This window comes from Arachis ipaensis, chromosome B6, assembly GCF_059453495.1.
Source record: "Arachis ipaensis isolate K30076 ecotype BB chromosome B6, ASM5945349v1, whole genome shotgun sequence".
In the NCBI taxonomy this organism is placed as follows: Eukaryota; Viridiplantae; Streptophyta; class Magnoliopsida; order Fabales; family Fabaceae; genus Arachis; species Arachis ipaensis.
Genome location: NC_142441.1, coordinates 28,730,559 through 28,752,392, shown reverse-complemented (window position 1 = coordinate 28,752,392; position 21,834 = coordinate 28,730,559). Strand labels below are relative to the sequence as shown.

At 39.7% G+C, this 21,834-nt stretch overlaps 1 protein-coding gene across 1 annotated transcript; it reads right to left on the bottom strand.

The window, feature by feature from the left end:
• Nucleotides 1–16,690: 16,690 nt before the first annotated feature.
• Nucleotides 16,691–17,641, bottom strand: LOC107646726 (uncharacterized). The gene is made up of 2 exons (XM_016350889.1): nt 17,537–17,641; nt 16,691–17,488 (listed from the first exon to the last, which is right to left on the bottom strand). Exons 1-2 carry the CDS (start codon nt 17,639–17,641, stop codon nt 16,691–16,693), a joined length of 903 nt encoding a protein of 300 aa, XP_016206375.1.
• Nucleotides 17,642–21,834: the final 4,193 nt, after the last annotated feature.

Here is a 21,834-nt window from a genome sequence, read left to right as displayed (position 1 = left end):
AAACTTCGATTCCAGAGCTTTATTGATTCTCAACTCCTGCCGAGCACGAAGGATTTCTTCTAAGGCGGGGACCTGGCTTCCCAAGCTAAATGGAGTTATCATTGCATGCTTCGTGCCGCTACCATTGTGAGGAAAGCAGAACCCGTGCTGGCCCGTTGCCATGTCTTGGATGGTAAATATCGGGTAGCTTTGAAGGACATTGGTGAGCTTAAATTTGAGGTGGAGGCCGCGATGATTAAATTGGAGGAGTCTGAGAAAAAACTGAAGGTTACTGACGAGGCGGTGGCTCGCCTTTCTGACCGAGAGCTAAAATTGGAGAGCCACCATAGCGCCGCTCTAGGTCGGGTGAATGTGGCGGAGACTAAGGTAGTTGACCTGGAGAAGTAATTGGTTACTACCATTGCGTCGGCCGATGCTACCAAGGTTGAGGTCGCCAATCTCAAGAAAAAGAATAAAGAAACCGTCAAAAATGCTCGTGAGGCTATTGGAGGTACCGAGGAGGCGATCAAGGTGCAGATCAAGTTGTTGTCCCCCGATTTCGATACTTCGGCAATTGGAGCTTTCAAGACCATCAAGGATAGCAAGTTAATCGATATCCTAAGGAAGTAACTTTGTATTTTTACCTGTATTGCCGAATGTATATCTGCTTTGGTCGGGCCGATATGGTGACTATCTTTGTACTCTGAACATTTTTAATTTCCTTCTCGTTTTATCAGGCCGAAATGGCGCCTTATTTTGTACCTTGAACACATTTTCTTTAATCATTTGTCCGCATGATGCTTGTTGTGTAGACGAGTGTTTGTCAGGCCGACGCGGTGCACTTTTATTTCTTTAATCCATTTTTGTTCATGGAATATTGGTTATTTTACTTGGAGTTTCCTTGCTTGGCTTTTAAGTTGTGAGCTGCTCTTCGTCTGATACTTATTGGTGGTTAGTTTTGGCTTCCGGGGTGATCAGTCCCGGATTGCCGTTAGAACGGTGACCGTTTTGAGCCAGCAACGGTGTGAGGTAATAGTAGATCTCGCTAGAACCCCTTACCACGACCTCGAGTAAAGGGTAGGGGGGATGGGCCCCTTATATTGAAAACTTGGAAAATGTTTTATAGATAAGCAAAAGTATACACATACTTGACTCATGAATGCTTTTAACCGTGGGAGAGGTAAATTAACAAGAAGATGATAATTGAAATAAAAATGTAAAGAAAACAACATATTTAGAATAGGAACTGTAAAATAAAATATGACAAGATATGGAAAGAAAAGACCGGTAAATCGGGGAGTCGCCTCTCAAGAGTAGAACCTCTTCAGATTCGCTACGTTCCATGTCCTCGGGACGTTACTTCCATCCAGCCGCTCTAACTTGTAAGCGCCCTTTTCGAGAACTTCTCTAATTCTGTACGCGCCTTCCTAATTAACTGCCAACTTACCTTCTCCCGGAGTCGGTTGCCCGATGTCATTGGGCCGCAACCTAGATCTTCTTCTTCGAAGCTCCTGCTGAGTACTTTTCCATTGTATCGCAACACTATCCTCTGTTTTAGTGTGGTTTTTGTCAAGTGGGCTATCTCTCTTGTCTCATCGATCAAATCCTTCTCGACTGCTTCTATGCCACAGCCAAGGAGAAGCCTCGGGCTTGGCTCCCCGATCTCCACAATAATGACCACGTAAACTCAGTAGGTAAGCCGGAACGGTGTTTTTCCGGTGGAGGACTGCGGTGTTGTTCTATAAGACTATAATATCGACACTAACTCATCTGCCCAGGAGCCCTGCTTCTGATCAAGCCGCTTTTTCAGCCCCTTGAGGATTATCTTGTTTGCTGCTTCTACCTGTCTGTTGCTCTGGGGTGCTATGCCGAAGAGAACTTTTGCTTGATCCCCAGCCCAAACAAGAATTCTGCAAACTTCTTGTCTGCAAATTACGTCCCGTTATATGAGATTACAATCTCTGGGATTGCAAAGTTTGAGATTACTTATCTCCACAGAAACTTTCAACAATTCGCTAATGATATGCTGGCCAGTGGTTTTGCTTCCACCCATTTGGTGTAATAGTCAATGGCCACTATCAAATACTTGACTTGTCCAGGTCCTACCGGGAACGAGCCCAAAAGGTCGACTCTCCACTGCGAGAAAGGCTGGGAGGCCAGCATGAGACTCAGCTCACCCACTGGGGCCTTATAAAAATTCGTGTTTTCATGGCATTTTCTGCATTTCTTCACGAATTCCTGCACATCTATCATCATGGAGGGCCAATAATACCTGACTCTCACGAGCTTCCTAGGTAGCGCTTTCCCTCCAATATGGTGGCTGCAGCACCTCTCGTTGACTTTACTTAGGACCTAGTCTGTCTGGTCGGGTCGTAGGAACTTCAGCAGGGGTTGATTGAGCCCTCGCTTGTACAGCTGCCCCTGTATCACCACATACTTGGATGCTTCCCTTATTACCATTCTGGCCTCCTTTTCGTCTCTAAGTGGTGTCCCTTCTTCGAGAAAATTTTGGATTGGGTTGATCTAAGATGGAGGGATTGGAATCTGGGTCACGCAGTCACTGAGGGTTCCTTCACCAACCCTTGGGTTAGGGATCGATTTCCCGTGTCAGGTTTCGTGCTTGCTAGCTGATGTGAAGATTATTGTCGATTAGGAATTTCACACAAATAATTTCGTTGATAGTATAGTTCCCAACCAACAAACAATCCTCAATCAAAGTTTAATCTTCGGTTGTCACAAGTCCAACCCTAATAAAAATAACCGATAGTATTAGTCCCGGGTCATTCTCCCTAGGAATTACAATCGAGTGCTCAGTTATTGGTTATGAGATTCAAGGGGGTTGGGTTGATAAAACTAGATATTAAAAAGGCAAGAAATGTAAATCAAATAACTAAAGAAAGCAATTACTAAAGAGAGACATTCATGGTAAGGATTGAGAATATAGGCTTTCTATTCTAGTCATTAATCATGATATAACAATTAACAAGAACTAGTCCTATTAAGTCATCTTCAACATCGGAAGAAGGTGCAATGTTATCTTCAACATAGAAAGAAAGTCAAATAGGACTAGTTAATCTCAATCCAAAAGTCCTAATCAACTCACTAATTGAATTAGCAAGAGATTAGAGTCTATGGAAACAATATTAACTAACAACTCTAGATCACCAATATAAGTTGGGTATTAATGACTCAAGATTGGCTAATTTCTCTTTCCAAGCCAAGAATGCTCAAAATGCTACTCTAACACCCAACCAAGCATTTTGTCAAACACTTGGAAGGCATAAAAGGAAAGCATCTTAAATTGCAAGAAATAATAAAATCTATCACTACCCAATGCAAGAAATAAAAAATAACCACTAAAGGAAGCAACATTAAACATGAAATACCTCAAATTGCATTAAAGGAAATTGAAATTGAGAAGAGTGTTCATAAACATAAAAAGAGGCATAAAAGAGAAATTGACAAGAGGAACTAAGGAAACTAAAGCAAATTGATAAACCCCAATTTTGTGGTTTATCTTATGTAGAATTTGGGAAGTTTTATCAACATTTTCTGCACTTATTCATATAATATTCATGGTTTTGTGTTTCCTTCCTAATTTTGCTTCATGGTTTAAAACATGCTTCTTTAACCTTAAAATTGCTATATTTTAATCCTCTTTTATTACTATTTGATTCCGTGATGTGTTTGTTAACTGGATTCAGGATCTATAGGGCAGGAATGGGTTAGAAGATAGAAAGAAAGCATGCAAAAGAGGAAGGAAAACGAAGAATAAAGCTTTGGAGAAGTTGGCATCGACATGCATGCGTGGCTGACGCGCACGCGTGGATTGGCGCAGCAATGACCGACGCGTACGCATGCTCGACGCGTACGTGTGGCTCGCAGAATTTAGACGACGCGCACGCGTGACCGATGCACACGCGTGACGCCCAACACGTGATATCATTAGTGAAGTCGTGGTTGGCGATTTCTGAGAGGCTCCAGGCCCAAATCCAACTTGATTCTGCATGGAAAAGACCCAAGGGACTAAGGGGGAAAATTTGGGGGGGGGGATCCAAGCACAATACACATAATTTTAGCTAGTTTTTTGTTCTTATTTTCTAGAGAGAGAAACTCTTACTTCTCTCTAGATTTAGCTTGTTTTGATTTTTCTTTGTTGAATTTCTGAATTGGGTCTTGTTAATTTTAGTTTCAATTACTTAATTTGAGTTTTCTAGTTATAATTTTGTTTAGATCTTGTGTTGAATTTGTGCTTTCTTGTTATTTTCCCTTTTCCTCTCATCTTATGAACTTTGTTGATTTTGAATTCCTCTTAGTGCATTGATGTTTCTATGGTTGATAGTGTTATTTGAGTTGTTTTCTATTGATAATTGTTAGTGGGTACTTGTAATTTCTAATTAATTTACAATTTGAATATGTCTTTAATTGATGCATACCATGTGTTTGATGAAATGTTTCCTTTGATTATGGAGTAGTTTTCTTTACTCTTGGCCTATGCTAAGAAAATTGGGTGATCTTGAGTCATTGGGTCTAATTGATTTGGTGATTTGATGAAAATTCTTCGTGGTCAAATTGATACCCATCGACACCAATCTACTACTAAGCTAATTAGTAGTTGGATTGGGACTTATGAGTTGATGTTGATCAAGCCTATTTGACGTACTTCAAGCATTGAAGTAGACTTTTGATGTACTTCAAGCATAGAAGTAGACTTGATGGGTTGGTCCCTCATAATTGTCAATACATGGTTTGTAGAGAAGGATGGTAACCCCAATTCCTATGCCTAGCCAAGAGTTCCTTTTATTATTCATATTTAAAACCCAAAAATCCCAATTGCTTGATTCTTATTATAGTTAATTTAGCTGTTCACTTATCCTTAGAATAGAAGTAGCTTTATTGTTATCTTGTCAGAGTGCATTTACTTATACTTTTCTTTAATTGCCTTGATTTAATTTCTTGCACTTCAAGATTTCTTGCATGTTAAGCTTTAGTAGTTTAAATTCTTATTTATGACTCCCAACCCCGGAATTCTAACCAATATTGATGCACATGTTTGCCCATTCTCTTGAGGACGACCCGAGACCAATACTCTCGGTTACTTTTTATTGGGGTTGAACTTTGTGACAACCATATCAAAATTTGACCGATAGGATTTTATGTTGGTCTAGGACTATTCTATGACAATGACATTGATTTTCTATTGATGAAAATTCTAGACCGACTATAATCTTACCATCACAAATCAACAAGGAAAAGTAAAGGAAACTAAATCAAAACAAGTAATTAAACCTAAATCTAAGATGAAATTAGACTAAGAATCCTAATTTCTAGAGAGAAGAGGGAGCTTCTCTCTCTAGAACTAACCTAAGGCATACTTCCTACACTATCTAATTGCTCCCCCTTTGTCCAATCTTGAATTCTGCATCAAATAGCCTCCTAAATGAGTTAGATTTGGGCCTGGAAAGCTCAGAAATCGCCCCAGCGTATTTACTTTAATAAGGTCACATGATCAGTGTCACACGTGCGCGTGGGTGACGCGTGGGGGATGCGTGTGCGTGGCCATTAATGTCCTCCTCATGCGCACACATGGATGACACGTGCGCGTTGCCTTCAATTCAGCAAATCCTCATTTCTTCATGAATTCTCCACTTTGCATGCTTTTCTCTTCACCTCTTCCATCTAATCCTTGCCTTATGAATCTGAAATCACTCAACAAACATATCAAGGCATCGAATGGAATTAAAATGAATTAGATTTAGCTATTTTAAGGCCTAAAAAGTATGTTTTCACTCTTAAGCACAAATTTAGGGAGAATTACAAAACCATGCTATTTCATTGAATAAATGTGAGATAAGTTGATAAAATTCCCTAAATTTAACACAAGATAAACCACAAAATTGGGGTTTATCAAACCTCCCCACACTTAAACCAAGCATGTCCTCATGCTAAACTCAAGAAAGAGACAAAGGGTATCAACATTTATTCAATGCAACTATCTAAATGCAATCTATCTAAATGTAACCTATCTACATGCATGCAACTACTTGGTCAAAATAAATCAATTTCCCAAAATACATATATAAACACAAGGGCTAGAGGTATTAACAACCAAGTTAAATCCACAATTGAATTGAGTTATTAAAAAGATTTTACAAACTTGCAAGAAAAGAGATGATCATAGGTGAAAACATGTAATTGAGCAATCAAACCCTCACCAGATGTGTATCTGATCTAGTCGCTCAAGTGTATAGAGTTGATTCACTTAATTCTCCTCTAATAATGCTTTCTAAGATTTGTTTTTCCTCTAACAATCAACAATTATTCAATGCATGCATATAAATACCATGAGGACTTATCCATAGGTTGTAATGGGGCTAGGGTCAAGGTAAGATTGTATTTGGTCAAGTGGACTAGAATTTGAATCTTTGATTAACCTAAACTTCCCACCTAACCTACAACCTATTTAACTCTAATGCAAATCTAACTACCCATTCTTCACTTTTTTATACACCCTCATGCATTCTTTTTTCTATTTTACAACCTATTTAACTCTATTTAACACATATGCATTGATTATTATTGAACTTCACTTTGGGGTATTTTGTCCCTTTTTTATTTCTATTTTTTCTATTTTTTTCTTTTTATTTTCTTTTGTTTTTCTCTTTTTCTTTTTGATGAATTATATACAAAGGTACCAATGCATATGGCTTAAACATTTAATGCATGAGTATATACTCAATTCCTAATTTTTTTAACAAAACTACCAAAAACACACTTTTATCTTTACCCAGTATTCCCAACTCTCCCACAATTAAATGATAAACACTCTCACTAGCCTAAGCTAATCAAAGATCCAAACAAGGGACATTTATTATTTTTCACTTTAAGGCTAGTAATATGCTAAAATTAAGAACAAATGGGGTTTAGCATAGGCTCAAAATTGGCTAATAATGGTAGATAAAAGGTAAGACTATTTGGGTAAGTGAGCTATTTGAAGCAATGGCCTCAATCATATAAATGCATTCATACATAAAATAATGGACATAAAGAATCAAACAAATCAAAGATTACAATCATAGAAAGAGAATAATACACACAAGAATGAAAATAGTGGTTATATGATATAACCACACAATTAGGCTCAAAACTCACATGCTTATGTGTTCTTAGCTCAAAAACATGTTTCACAAGATATAATTCAAGTAAGTTCGATAACTTTTTTTTACTCAACTCAATTGGGGTGCCCTATAGATACATTTCTTGGAAAATTTTATTATTTTGACTAAGCTTATTATATATTTATATATGAAAAATAAGAAAATGCAACAAAAAATCCTAGAAGATCTAAAAATGAAATGTGAAAAGTGTTTGGATTAGAAATTTGTCACCCAAAAATGGCCGATCGGTCGGACGACCTCCCCACACTTAAAAATTTACACCGTCCTTGGTGCATCAAAGATGAGCAAGGGGGTACGGCGACTTTTTGGATTGCCACCTTCAGTTGGTGGATTAACCGATTGTTGCGTGTTCTTTCTCCTGCTTCTATTTTAGCTTATGATGACTCACCCATGAAAAATAAAAAATAGCATAGTAAGATGAGAGAATGCAAAAGCAAGGAAGCATATATTGTTGGAATGAGGTAAGAACCACTAGAATGGAGTTAGTGAATTAGTGTGACATTAAGGAAGAGTAGTGTGTGAGTTCTAAGTTGCATGCAGTTTAGAACACACACACTAGCATAGAAAGTTTTGTCACCACTACACAAAAAAAAAAAGTATGCACTTCACTCATTCTAGTGTGCTTGAGATACTTCAAAGAAAACTTGTATGTTAAGACAACCAAACAAGTAGTGAAGAAGCATGAAAGCATTCAAGTAAAATTAAGTGATTGTGAAATAGAATGAATGGACATTGATTGATGTGCAAAGAAGCTTAATGAACAAAGGAACAATGAAAATCACACATCAATCAAAGACACACTTTGAATTTTGGCTCACATCACCTAGTGGACATAAAATGGGAAACATTGTTGCTATGCAATATAGTTAGAGGTGAAAATCAATCAGATAGCAAGCATGGTCCATATGACTTGAGAATTTCATAAAGATGTCCCTAGGTGAACTTACAATCCAATTCACAATTGAAGCATTATGCCAAAATGAATAGTTTCAAATATGTGTAGAGCACATAAGTAAACAATTAATGGTTAACATGTCATTAAGGCATAAGCATAACATATGGATGCATATGATCAAGAAACACAATGCATTATGATAATGCACAACATCCATCAAGGAATTGCCTAGTCAAAGAAAAGAATTCAAATCACCTGGTGGCCAAATCATGCAATTCAAAATATCTAGAATGCTTGAAGGCAATGTCAAAAGTACTTGGTATTCACAAATGTTAAGCATGAAGAACTAGAGCCAAGTAACAAAATATAACCTCAATTAAGAACTCCAATAATGATGCTAACATAGCATCACACCAGTAATCAGCAGCAATAGATAGCAAACAAGATTAATAATACAACACTTATAATGAAAAACAGAAAAATAAATATAAATCAAACTAACTAAGCAACTAACTAACTAACTAACTAACTAAAAGAGATGGTGATAGATGGTGATTGGTAGTGTTGGATGATGGTTGAAGGAGGGAAAGAAAAGAAGAGAAGAGAGAAGAAGGAAAGAAATGGAAAGAAGAGAAGAAAAGAAGTGGGTGAAACGGGGTAGGGGGTCATGCGTACGCGTCATGTCACGCGCACGCGTGGATGGCAGAAGTGAGGTGCGACATGTACGCATTGTCGACGAACACACGTGATAGTGCAGAGAGACAGATGACGCATACGCGTGGGTCAAAATTGTGCTAGACGCACAATTCCAGCACCCTACCCGCGCAACTCTCTGGTTTTTGTACTGGACCTAATGAAAATTTTGGTGTGTCACGCGTACGCGTGGGTGAGGCGTCCGCGTGAGGGGTTGAAATTCTTGGGGTCACCGTACGCATGGGTGACCCGTACGCGTGGCTAAGTGCTCTGTTTTTCAAAATTTTTCAAGTTCTAGCACCATAAAACCTTATTTAACATACTAGACTACTAAACAAACAAAACTAAACATGAAATTAAACTTATTTTACCAATATTTACAAAAGAAAAAAATGAAAAGAATTTACCATGGTGGGGTGTCTCCCACCTAGCACTTTTATTTATTGTTCTTATGTTGGACTTATGGGGAGCTCTAATCAAAGAGGCTTGTGCTTAAATTTATCTTTGAACCTCCACCAATGCTTGGTCTTCCATTGTACCCCAAGATTCTCAATTAATTGCACCAAGTCTTGATGGAGTTCTTCACAAGCTTGGAGCTCCCAAAATTGATCCACATCTTGTAATCCGGGATCCCAAATCTTATTTTCATACCCATCTTCAAGTTGATCATCATGATGCCATCCGGGTGGTTTAGCCTTGGAATTCTCATTTAGGCACTCAAACACCTTCCTAGATCCATTCAATGTAGCACTACACCAACCATTGTACTTAGGCTTTGATAACTCAACCATAGTGAACCTTGAATTGTGATGCCTACGACTAACCAACTCTTTCTTTCTTTCCATTCCACAAAGAGCTCTAAGTTTGCCATCCGTTTCAAGCAAACTATATTCAAGCAGAATTAGAAAGCTTAGATATAAGAGATTTACCCACTTGAATGGTGTAAAGGATGATGGTATCTTAAGAAGGGGGGCCTCCCCATACTTTGACAATGTGAGGTCCACTCCCTTTTGCTTCTCTTTAGTTACTTCCACCTCTTGACAAGAATCTTCCATGTCCACTTCTTGACAAAGTTCATCACATTCAACCACTTTCTCATCAAACTCTTCTAGCTCTTCTCCATTCTTCATGTCACAACTTGGAGGTAATGTGGAACTTATCTCAAATCTACCTCAATTTCAATGGGAGAAGGTTCCTCAAACCCAAAAGGATCATGTGTTGATGTGGGATTATCATCAAGATGCAGATTTGTTGCTTGCTCTACTTCTTCCAATTCTTCATCATTCAAGATATGCTTTGGAGGTTTCACACCCTCCTTGACATTGCTTTCAAGCTCAATGGAAGAAGGCTCAATGGGATCTTCGAGGTGATTTGTTAGTGGGGACAAGAACTCATCAATGATTGAGTCCAATTCTTGATCACCCTCTCCTAATTCTTCAACCACTCCTTCCGACTCAATTGTCTCAACTTCCTCCCATGTTTGCGATTCTTTCTTCAACTCCTCTTCTTCAACTTGACGCTCCAAACTCACTCCCTCACTATGCTCCTTGGTTGATCCTCCACATTCGTCAATAGGAGTACTTGGGATGCATGAGCTTAGGTGGGAGGCCATGTGGTTAATGGCTTCCGCCATGGTAGCAACCATGACTTCTAGTTTCTTTAGCTTCTTTTGCTTCTCTTCTTGCCTTTGGATATAAGAGCTAATATCTCTTTGTTGTTCTTACAAGAAGGTTTGGAGAGCTTAATCCATTGAAGGAGATGGTGGAAGAGAGGGTTCATTGTTTAGGGGAAAGGCTTCATAATTGAAAGGCGGTTCATCTTGGTAAGGGTATGAAGGTGATGTATATGGAATTGATAGTTTTTGAGAGTATTGATGTTGGAATGGTGGTGGCTCTAAGTATGGCTCATATGGTTGTTGGTATGGTGGATATGGGTTAGGATCATATGGAGGTGAATGGTGGTATGGGGCTTGTGAGTAGGGTTGTTGAGGACTATGTTGAGGGAAGGGGTCATATACATGTGGTGGTTGTGGTTGACAACCACAATGAGGGTCACCATATCCATTAGGTTGGTCTACATTAGGAGTTGGATTATACCCAAAAGAAATCGGAGGAGGTTGTTGCCAAGAAGGTTGTCCATAAGCTTGAGACTCCTCCCACCTTTGATTTCCAAATCCTTGATGCACATCCTCATTGAAGCTTCCATTTTCATTTTCTACAACATAGTTTGAACCAAACTCATAGGCAAAGTGATGAGAATTCATAATAGACAAGGAAAACAAAAACAAAAACCAAGAAGAGATAAAGAAACAAGAACCTAACTAGTGACTCAAATAAGCAAACAGACAAAGAGCAAACCTATTCACACTATTAACATATATATAATAACCAATAACAAGCACACATTGCAATTCCCCGGCAACGATGCCAAAAACTTGATGTGAAGATTATCGTCAGTTAGGAATTTCACACAAATAATTCCATTGATAGTATAGTTCCCAACCAACAAACAATCCTCAATCAAAGTTTAATTTTTGGTTGCCACAATTCCAACCTTAATAAAAATAACCGAGAGTATTAGTCCCGGGTTATTCTCCCTAGGAATTACAATCGAGTGCTCAGTTATTGGTTATGAGATTCAAGGGGGTTGGGTTGATAAAACTAGAAATTAAAAAGGTAAGAAATGTAAATCAAATAACCAAAGAAAGCAATTACTAAAGAGAGACATTCATGGAAAGAATTGAGAATATAGGCTTTCTATCCTAGTCATTAATCATGATATTACAATTAACAAGATCTAATCCTATTAAGTAATCTTCAACATCGGAAGAAGGTACAATGTTATCTTCAACATAGGAAGAAAGTCAAATAGGACTAGTTAATCTCAATCGAAAAGTTCTAATCAACTCACTAATTGAATTAGCAAGAGATTAGAGTCAATGCAAACAATATTAACTAACAACTCTAGATCACCATCATAAGTTGGGTATTAATGACTCAAAATTGCCTAGTTTCTCTTTCCAAGCCAAGAATGCTCAAAAAGCTACTCTAACACCCAACCAAGCATTTTGTCAAACACTTGGAAGGCATAAAAGGAAAGTATCATAAATTGCAAGAAATAATAAAATCTACCACTACCCAATGCAAGAAATCAACAATAACCACAAAAGAAAGCAATATTAAACATGAAATACCTCAAATTGCATTAAAGGAAATTTAAATTTACAAGAGTGTTCATAAACATAAAAAGAGGCATAAAAGAGAAATTGATAAGAGGAACTAAGGAAATTAAAGCAAATCAAAAAGGAAAAGTAAAGGAAACTAAATCAAAACAAGTAATTAAACCTAAATCTAAGATGAAATTAAACTAAGAACCCTAATTTCTAGAGAGAAGAGGGAGCTTCTCTCTCTAGAACTAACCTAAGGCATGCTTTCTACACTATCTAATTGCTTTCCCTTTGTCCAATCTTGAATTCTGCATCAAATAGCCTCAGAAATGAGTTGGATTTGGGCCTAGAAAGCTCAGAAATTACCCCCAGCGTATTCACTTTAATGAGGTCACGAGATCAGCATCATGCGTGCGCGTAGGTGACGCGTGCGCGTCGCTGGCAAATTTCCTCCTCACGCGTATGTGTGGGGGACACGTGCGCGTGGCCATTAATGTCCTCCTCACGCGTACACGTAGTTGATGCGTGCGCGTGGCCTTCAATTCAGTAAATCTTCATTTCTTCATGAATTCTCCACTTTCCATGCTTTTCTCTTCACCTCTTCCATCCAATCCTTGCCTTATGAACCTGAAATCACTCAACAAATATATCAAGGCATCGAATAGAATTAAAGTGAATTAGATTTAGCTATTTTAAGGCCTAAAAAGCATGTTTTCACTTTTAAACACAAATTTAGGGAGAATTACAAAACCATGCTATTTCATTGAATAAATGTGAGATAAGTTGATAAAATTCCCTAAATTTAACATAAGATAAATCACAAAATTAGGGTTTATCACTAGCTTTGACAGGAGGTCAGCTCTAGCATTCCTCTCTCTGGGTACATGCTGGATTATCACTTCTTCAAAACCCTCATATAGCCATTTCACTCTTTCCAAGTACTTCTATAGCTAAGGGTCTCTGGCTTGATAGGTTTCGTTAACCTGGGAAGTCACGATCTGTGAATCGCTGCTGACTTCGACCCTTGATGCTCCAACTTTTTTGGCTAAGGTCAAGCCTCCTATCAAAGCCTTGTATTCTCGAACTTGATTGATTGCTCATAAGTCATGCCCTCTGAGCTCTCGAGAATTATTCTCACTTATCCAAATGCCTGGTTGGATGCTCCATCAACATGGAGCTTCCACCGTATTGGCGAGTTACCGGAGGGTCCCCTGTCACTTCTACCAAAAAGTCCGCCCATTGCTTGGGCCTTTATTGCATGCCTAGGCTCGTATTGTATGTCGTATTGGGACAATTCTATCGCCCACGTCATCATACAGCCCGCTAGGTCAGGTTTTCGCAGAATCTGGAGAATGAGTTGGTCAGTTTGCAATATAATTGGGTGCCCTTGGAAGTACTGCCTTAATCTTCATAACGAGACTAATAAGGCATAAGCCAGTTTCTCCTACTTGGTGTATCTCAGCTCCACCCCTTGGAGCACTTTATTGATGAAATACACTGACTGTTGGGCTTTATCTTCTTATCGGATGAGGACATCCACCAAGGCTTCCTCCGTCATGGCTAGATAAAGGTACATGGTTTCCTCTTCGTTCGGCTTCCCAAGGATTGGTAGTTCCGAGAAGATCTTCTTGAAATGGTTGAAAGCTTCTTCGCAAGCTGGGGTCCATTCAAAAGCTATTCCCTTTTTCATTAAGTTGAAGAAGGGAAGGGCTTTACAGCCGAGGCCCCAAGGAAATGGGACAAAGTCGTGAGCCTTATGGCCAATCTTTTCACGTCTTTGACACAGCTAGGGCTTGTCATCCGAAGGATAGCTTCGCACTTGTCTGGATTGGCTTCCACCCCCCTTGAGTTATCATGAAGCCCAAGAATTTTCCAGCTTCTTGATGAGTGGATTTTTGACAGTTTAGAATTCAGAATAAATTCTCGTTGCAATATAGTTTCTAAACCAACACTAATCCTTTCATACAAAAATTTGTTTGTCACAAGTAACAAATCCCTAAATTTATAAACCGAAGTATTAGAACCTCGAGTTGTTCTCCCTAGGAATTGCAATAAAGTGTCTTGTTATTGCTTATGAGATATTTGGGGGTTTTTGAGATAGGAGACAAGAAATGTAAAATGCAATGAAAACAAACTAACAACTATGAAAGCTCTTGGCAAGGTTATGAGAATTGGAAGTCCTATCCTCATTATCCTCCTCAATTGTGATGAGAATTGTCCATTGCTACCACTTAGTTAACCACTAACCATGGAGGAAAGTCAAGTGGATGAATCAACTTGATTCCACAAGTTCTAGCCAACTCCCAAGGGAAAGACTAGCTTTAGTGGTATCCAAATCAATTAGCAACTTCTAATTGTCAATCAACAAAGGAATTAGATAATTCAAGAGTCACTAATTACTCTACCTAGGCCAAGAGGAACAAAATCTATACTAAAATCTAACCAAGCATTTCATCAAACACTTGGAAGGCACAAAAGAAAAGCATAGTAAATTGACAACTAGAATAAATCTAACAACAATTATTGCAAAGAATTAACAACTACAACAACAATCAAAAGAAATACAATTAACATGAATTACCTCAACTTGAATTAAAAGGAAATAGAAGAAACAAAAGTAGATCTACAACAAAGTATAAGAACAACATAAAGGAAATTACAACAAAAGAATAGGAGAATGATTATTGCAACAACAAGGAATTGAAAGGTAGAAAAAGATGAAAACATGAACTAAAACCTAGATCTAAGATTATTGAACTAAACCTAATCCTAATTCAAGATAGAAGTGAGAGCTTCTCTCTCTAAAACTAATTAATCCTAATCCCAATGTGTATGAATGAGCCAAAAATGTCAATTCCCTTCAATCCTTGGTTCTTTAAAGCACTTTGGCGCCAAAATTGGTTGCAAACTGGTCCCCACAGCTTCCCAGAGTTCGCTGGCCATGTTTTCTATTTAAAAATCACGTGCGGCCACCGATGCGTATGCGCATAGCACGCGTGTGCGTCCCTTGAGGTTTCGCAATCCACGCGTGCGCGTACAATGCGCGTGCGCGTGGATGAAGATATCTAAATCTTTTGGCTTTTTCATGTGTTATCCACTTTGCATGCTTTCCTCTTCACTCCTTTGATCCATTCTTAGCCCTTTTCAACCTGAAATTACTTAACAAACAAATCAAGGCATCTAGTAGAATCAAAGGTGAATTAAAATCATCAAATTAAAGGTCTAAAAGGATGTTTTCACATTTAAGCACAAACCAAGGGAGAATCACAAAACCATGCTATTTCCTTGAGTAAATGTGAGGAAAGGTTAATAAAATGCTCTAAATTCAACACAAGATAAACCCTAAAAATGGGGTTTATCACTTCCATGGCAAATGCGCACTTGAGGGGGTTGAGCTACATGTTGTGTTTCCAGACGACCTGAAGACAGCCTCGAGGTCGGCAACAATGTGTCCTGGCTTGGCTGTCTTAACCAGGACATCATCGATGTACACTTCAATAGATTTGCCGATTAGATCCTTGAAGACTTTACTCATCAGCCTTTGGTATGTGGCTCTCGCATCTTTTAGTCCGAACAACATAACCCAGTAGCAGTAAGTCGCAGCTGGTGTTATGAACGTCGTTTTCTCCTCGTCGGTTCGGTGCATCGGGATCTGGTTATATCCCGAGTACGCGTCCATGAAACTTAGGAACCGGTATCCCGCTGTTGCATCTACCAAGACGTCGATATCCCGAGTACACACATTCTCCATTTTCCATTGGCTTTCTTAATGAGAACCATGTTCGGAAGCCACATTGAGAACTCTAGTTCTCTTATGAATCCTGCTTCTAACAGGCCGGCTGTCTGCTTGGCCACCTCGTTGGCTCTTTCCAGCGACATTTTCCTCTGCCGTTGCGCCACTGGCTTGGTGTCTGGTTTCACGGCAAGATGGTACATGAACTCGGGGTCTACTCTTGGCATATCGGCCAAAGTCCAGGCGAATAGGTCGTTGTTTGCTCTGACAGCATCAATAAGAGGTTCCTTTAACTCGTGGGGGAGGTTTTGGTTCATGAAAGTGAACTTATCCTCTATGTCTCCCAATCGGAACTTCTCTAAATTACCCTGAGGCTCAAGTCTCAGCTTGTCATCCACCCTCGCATCTAAGTCTTCCAGGAACACACCGGCTGCCTCTTTTGACCTCTTTCTCAGCGAGAGACTGGCATTGTCGCAAGTTATTATCATTTCCAAATCTCATCGGATGGAACCCACAGTTCCGTTATCTATCACAAATTTCATTGTTATAAACTTCGTGTATATGATAGCTAAAAGTTCATTATGGTCCTTCTTCCTAGGATGATATTGTAGGCTATGGAGTCTCTTAAGATCATGAATTCTACCATTACAGACCTCTTACTCTCCATGGTTCCCACACAGATGGGGAGTGAGATTAGCCCGTCACGTTTTATGTAGTTGTCGCCTAGGTCAACGACCCCGTGTTAGTGGGTTTGGAGGTCGGTTTCTCTGAGCCCCAAGGCATCAAACATGTTTCTAAACATGATGTTGGAATTAGCTCTGGTATCAACGAGGATCCGCTTTACTAGGCCCTTCCCGATCTTCGCTGTAATCACCATGGGTGGATTTTCGGAGAGATTGTGACACCACCAATCTTCTAGGCCGAAAGATATATCAGGGAATTCCTTGGACTAGGCTTTTGAGGTTCCTGACGAGATGGCCAAGATCTTGGCATCCTTTTTGGCTGCTGACTTCGATTTAGATGGTGTATTTTGTCCTACCATGACATTAATGACTACGGTTGGGGGCATTATTGGTGCTCTCGGGCAGCCCCTGCCTTGGCTTCACCGCACGGCTTTGATCTTCCTCGGACCGTTCTCGCTCTCTCTTCCTTGGTTCTCTTATAAATTGCGAGAACTCAGTCAGCTTGCCCTCCCGAATAGCTTGATCAAAAGCATCCTTCAAGTCGAAATAGTCCTGAGTCTTGTGACCGAAATCCTTGTGGTAATCACAGTAGAGACTCTTGTTTCCACTTGTCCTATCTTTTAGTTTTCGGGGCTTCGATAGGATACCTTTGTCTATAATCTGTTGGTAAACTTCCACTATCGGAGCTGTGAGAGGGCTGTAGTTTGTAAACTTGCCTACCCGGGAAAATGGCTTGAATTGTTTCCTTGATGTCCCTTCCTTGAGCGTCTCCTTTGGTCTCTCGGTGAATCCGGGTTGACTAGTAGGCGGGTTGGGTGGTTGCTGCTTATTGGCTGCCACCATTTGACTCACTTCCTCATCGTTGATGTATTTTCTTGCAACATTCTGGATTTTCTGCATGGTCCATAGGAGCTTGGTGGTAAGGTGCTTCGTAAAGTCTTTGTTCAACAGGCTGTTCGTCAGGCATAGGCTCGCCACAGAGTCCGTCAAGACGTCGATCTCTAGGCATTCATCATTGAATCGGTTAAGGAATTTCCTCGTCGTCTCACTAGCCCGCTGGGAAACCCCCAATAGATTGATCGGGTGGTTAGCCTTGGCTATGCGGGTAGTGAACTGTGCCAAAAAGTTGCGAGAGATATCCGCAAAGGCGATGATGGACTCCTATGGAAGCGCATTGAACCACCATATCGCGGGACCTGCTAGAGTTACTTGGAAAGCCCGACATCTGATGGCGTCATCGACACCCTCCAGATTCATCCTAGCCTTAAAGGCCGTCAGATGTTCTTGTGGGTCCTTCATCCTGTTGTACCTCATGTCTGTAGGCTTGTCAAAATTTTTTGGAAGCAGGACCTTGAAGATCGAGGGGTGGAAGGGGGTCGCACCCATGATGATGGGGTCCCGCCACTTTTTTACTCTCTCTTTTCTAATCTCTCAGTGGCCTTCTGACATACCACGGGTTGAAAGAAATCAGGCGTCAGTTCGTTCTTGTCTGTTGTTCCTTCGAGGGCTTCTTCCTCGGTCTTCCGACCTCCTGGTAGGAGATCGGGTGCGGGACTGGCTGGGGCTAGTGTTCTTGCTACGTCCGGGGCGGTAACAGTCCCTCGCCGCCAACTCCCTTTCTAGGTTTTACACTAGGTGACAAAGATCCTACATGATCTTTGAGCTATCGTCGCCCGTACTGCCAAACGGGCATCTTTCGGGAGATCTGGAGGGAGGGTCGCTCCAACGGGATCGTGGTCCCAAGGGTTCTTGGATAGAGGCTACAGAGCCTACCCGACTTCTCAAGCGGGGTCCTCCCTCCTCTCGTACCTCTTCTCCATGGGGAAAAAGCTCCATCCTCATGCTAGGTCCCCATAGATGGCGCCAATGTTCGTTTGTTTCTTGATGGGTCGGGTTGAGATGGTAACGGAGCAGGTGCGAAAGGAAGTCGGGACCTGAACGCGAGCTTGGATGGTGGAGCTTGGTTGTGACGTTAGCTGGACGATGAATAGGGCACTCCAAAACTTAAGTTTGTGTCTGTACAAAGGCGGCTAATTAGGATAGGAATAGTAACATACCTCTGGGGAAGGGTAGGTCCCTCCCTTTTATCCTCTGTACCCGCGTGGTCCCTTTATGGTCAGCCCCTTCCTTCTGGAAGGTTCTGATAGCTGTCTAGGTTCTTTGTGGAATGGGAGGTGATGTGCGGCTCACCTCTTGGATCGGGTCGGCGGACCCATTAGGCCGGTGGGTCGTAACTGGACCCGGCTTTTTTGTGGGCTATTGATAAACCACTATTTTATGGTTTATCTTGTGCTCAATTGAGTGGTTTTTATCAACTCTTTACCCACTTATTCATAATATTTGCATGGTTTTACATTTGCCTTCCTAATTATGTGCTTTGATTGAAAACATGCTCCTTTGATCTTATATTTGCTCATTATTAATCCTCCCTTATTACCATTAGATGCATTGATATGTGTGTTAAGTGATTTCAGAGATTACAGGGCAGGAATGGCTCAGAGGATGGAAAGGAAGCATGCAAAAATGGAAGGAATACAAGAAGTTGGAGATACTGCTAAGCTGTCCAGCCTGACCTCTTCGCACTCAAACGGCTATAACTTTAGCTACAGAGGTCCAAACGACGCGGTTCCAGTTGCGTTGGAAAGCTAACGTCCGGGACTTCGATTTGATATATATAATGCTATACTTTCTCTGATGCTAGGCAACGCGACTGCGTGCTCCATGCGGCCGCGTCGCAGTGACGAAAATCCAGCGTGGTTGAATTCGAGACCAGCGAATTCTGGGCTGTTTCTGACCCAGTTCTCGGCCCAGAAAACACAGATTAGAGGCTATAAAGTGAAGGAATGCATCCATTCATAAGGAGGATCTCATAATTCACTTTTTATGTTTTAGATGTAGTTTTAGAGAGAGTGGTTCTCTCCTCTCTCTCTCTCTCTTAGGATTAGGATTTAAGACTTCTCTTAGTTTTAGGAGTGACTCTCGATCCCAGGTTTAATGTTCTTTTCTGTTTAATTTCGTTTCCATTTTTATTCACCTTAGTACTTTAATTGATATTTATCTTTTGAATAATTGGCTTATGGCTTTCATGTTATGATTTTCTTTATTAATGCAATTGAGGTATTTTCAGATTTGTGATTTATATTTAGCTTTTTACATTCTTGGTTTTGGTTAAGAAATCAGTAACTCAGGAGTTATCCAATTCAACAGCATAATTGATAATTGTTATCTTGCCAATTGAATTGAACTTCAATAATCCCAATCTTTTCTTAGGAAATAAATAGGATTCGAAGATCAAACTAATTAATCCCTTGACTTTCCTTTACTTTAGTAAAGGTTGACTAAGTGGAATTAAGATTCAACTTTCATTATTATTGATAAGGATAACTAAGTCTGGACTTCCAATTTCTAATACCTCGCCAAGAGTTTATTTTATTATTATTATTTATTTTTCTTATCATTCAACATACTGCTTCCTTACTTTCAAAACTCCCAATTTACAAGACTCATAACCAATAATAAGAACACCTCCCTGCAATTCCTTGAGAAGACGACCCGAGGTTTGAATACTCGGTTATCAATTTCAAAGGGGTTTGTTACTTGTGACAACCAAAAAGTTTGTACGAAGGGATTTCTGTCGGTTTAGAGACTATATCTACAACGCGAATGTTTTTATGAAATTCTTTACTGGCAAAAATTCCAACGTCAAAATGGCACCGTTGCCGGGGAATTGCAAACGTGTGCCTTATTATTGGTTATTGTAAATATTTGCTTTTTGATCTGTTTTTATTTTTATTTTTATTTTTGCTTTTTCGTAAATTAAGAGATTATTAGTTTTTATTTTAAAATTTTTATCTTATCTTATCTTATTTCAAAAATTAAATTTCAAAATTTTCAAAATTTAAATTTAAAAATTTTCAAATTTTAAATTTCAAATTTCAAATATTCAAATTTCAAAAATTTAAAATTCAAATTTCAAAATTCAAATTTCAAAATTTCAAATTTCAAATTTCAATATTTAATTTTCAAAAAAAAAAATTTAAATAACCTTTTAATTTCAATTTGTTTTTATTTTTGTTTTTAATTTTTATTTGCTACTATGAACTCTCACCCCTTTGGCTATGAGTCTGGTTACAATAATGTTGCAGGAAGAAAAAATTACAATGAGAACAGGCATCAAGGTTGGAACAATCAAAGATGGGAGGAGCCACAAGGATTTGATCAACCCTCATGGCAACAACCACCTCCAATGGACTATCAACAACCACCACCATATGCCTATGAACCCTTTCTTCAACATGACTTTGGACCACCATACTCACAAGCCCCTTTCCACCAGTCACCTCCATATGACCCTAACCCACATCCACCATACCAACCACCTTATGAACCAAATGAACCATACATAGATCCACCCAAACCTCCATGGAGAAAGCACTTGCCAATCTAAACTCTACTATACAAGCTCTCGTCGCCCAAATCAGACCACCAAATACCTTCAACAATCAACCCTCAAGCTCTAGTACACTTCCTTTTCAACCACAGAATGATCTCTCCATCCCATCACCACCATCCATGAAAGAGCACCCACATCCATCAATCCAAGAGCAACATGATCCCAATGATGCTATTGACATGGAACAAGAGAGAAGGGATCATCTTCGCGAATCCATACTTCATAAGGAGCTAGAGGAGGCCCTAAAGGTGAAGGTAGTAAATACCCTTGAAGATGAAAGAACAATTGAAAGGAGTTGTCATGGAAAGCAAATCATCAAGGATGAGTACAATTTTATATTAAAACTACTGGACAAAGCAGTAATTATTAAAGAGGAAAAAGTGGTTGAAGACTTGCGAGATGCTGAACCTCCATGGGAAAGTCAAGACATAGAGCCTCCTTCCAAGACGGTTGCATTTGATGTTGAGGAGGGTGTACAACCTCCAAGGCATACCCTGGTTGAAGACTTGGAAGAGGTTGAAATTGAAGAAGCTTACAAGGAGGTGGAAGTTGTCAGAGAAGAGCACAAGGGAGTGGAGCTTGCAATTTCATTAGAAATACCTCCCCCTAAGTTACCATCATCCTTCACAACATTCAAGTGGGTAAAATTCATATCCCTTAGCTTTCTAATTCCACTTGAATATGGGCTACTGGAGACGGATGGTCAACTTAAAGCTCTTTGTGGCATAGAGAGTAAGAGGAAGATGGTTAGTGGTTGGAGTTGTCATACAAGGTTCAACATGGTTGCATACTCAAAGTTTAAATGCAAAGGTTGGTGTAAAGCTCAACTGAATGGGTCTAGGACGCTGTTTGGTAGCTACAGTGAGAATTCACATTACTTATCACCCAGTTGGAAAAATACAGATCCCGACAAGGATGGGTGTAAAAACAAGATTTGGGATCTTGGAATCTGCTCTAACATCTGTTACCCCGGGAGCCTAAGAATTTGTTTGAAGCTTCTTAAGGGCTTTACATGCTTAGTTTGGGACCCCGGAGGTTACTGGAAGTACAAACA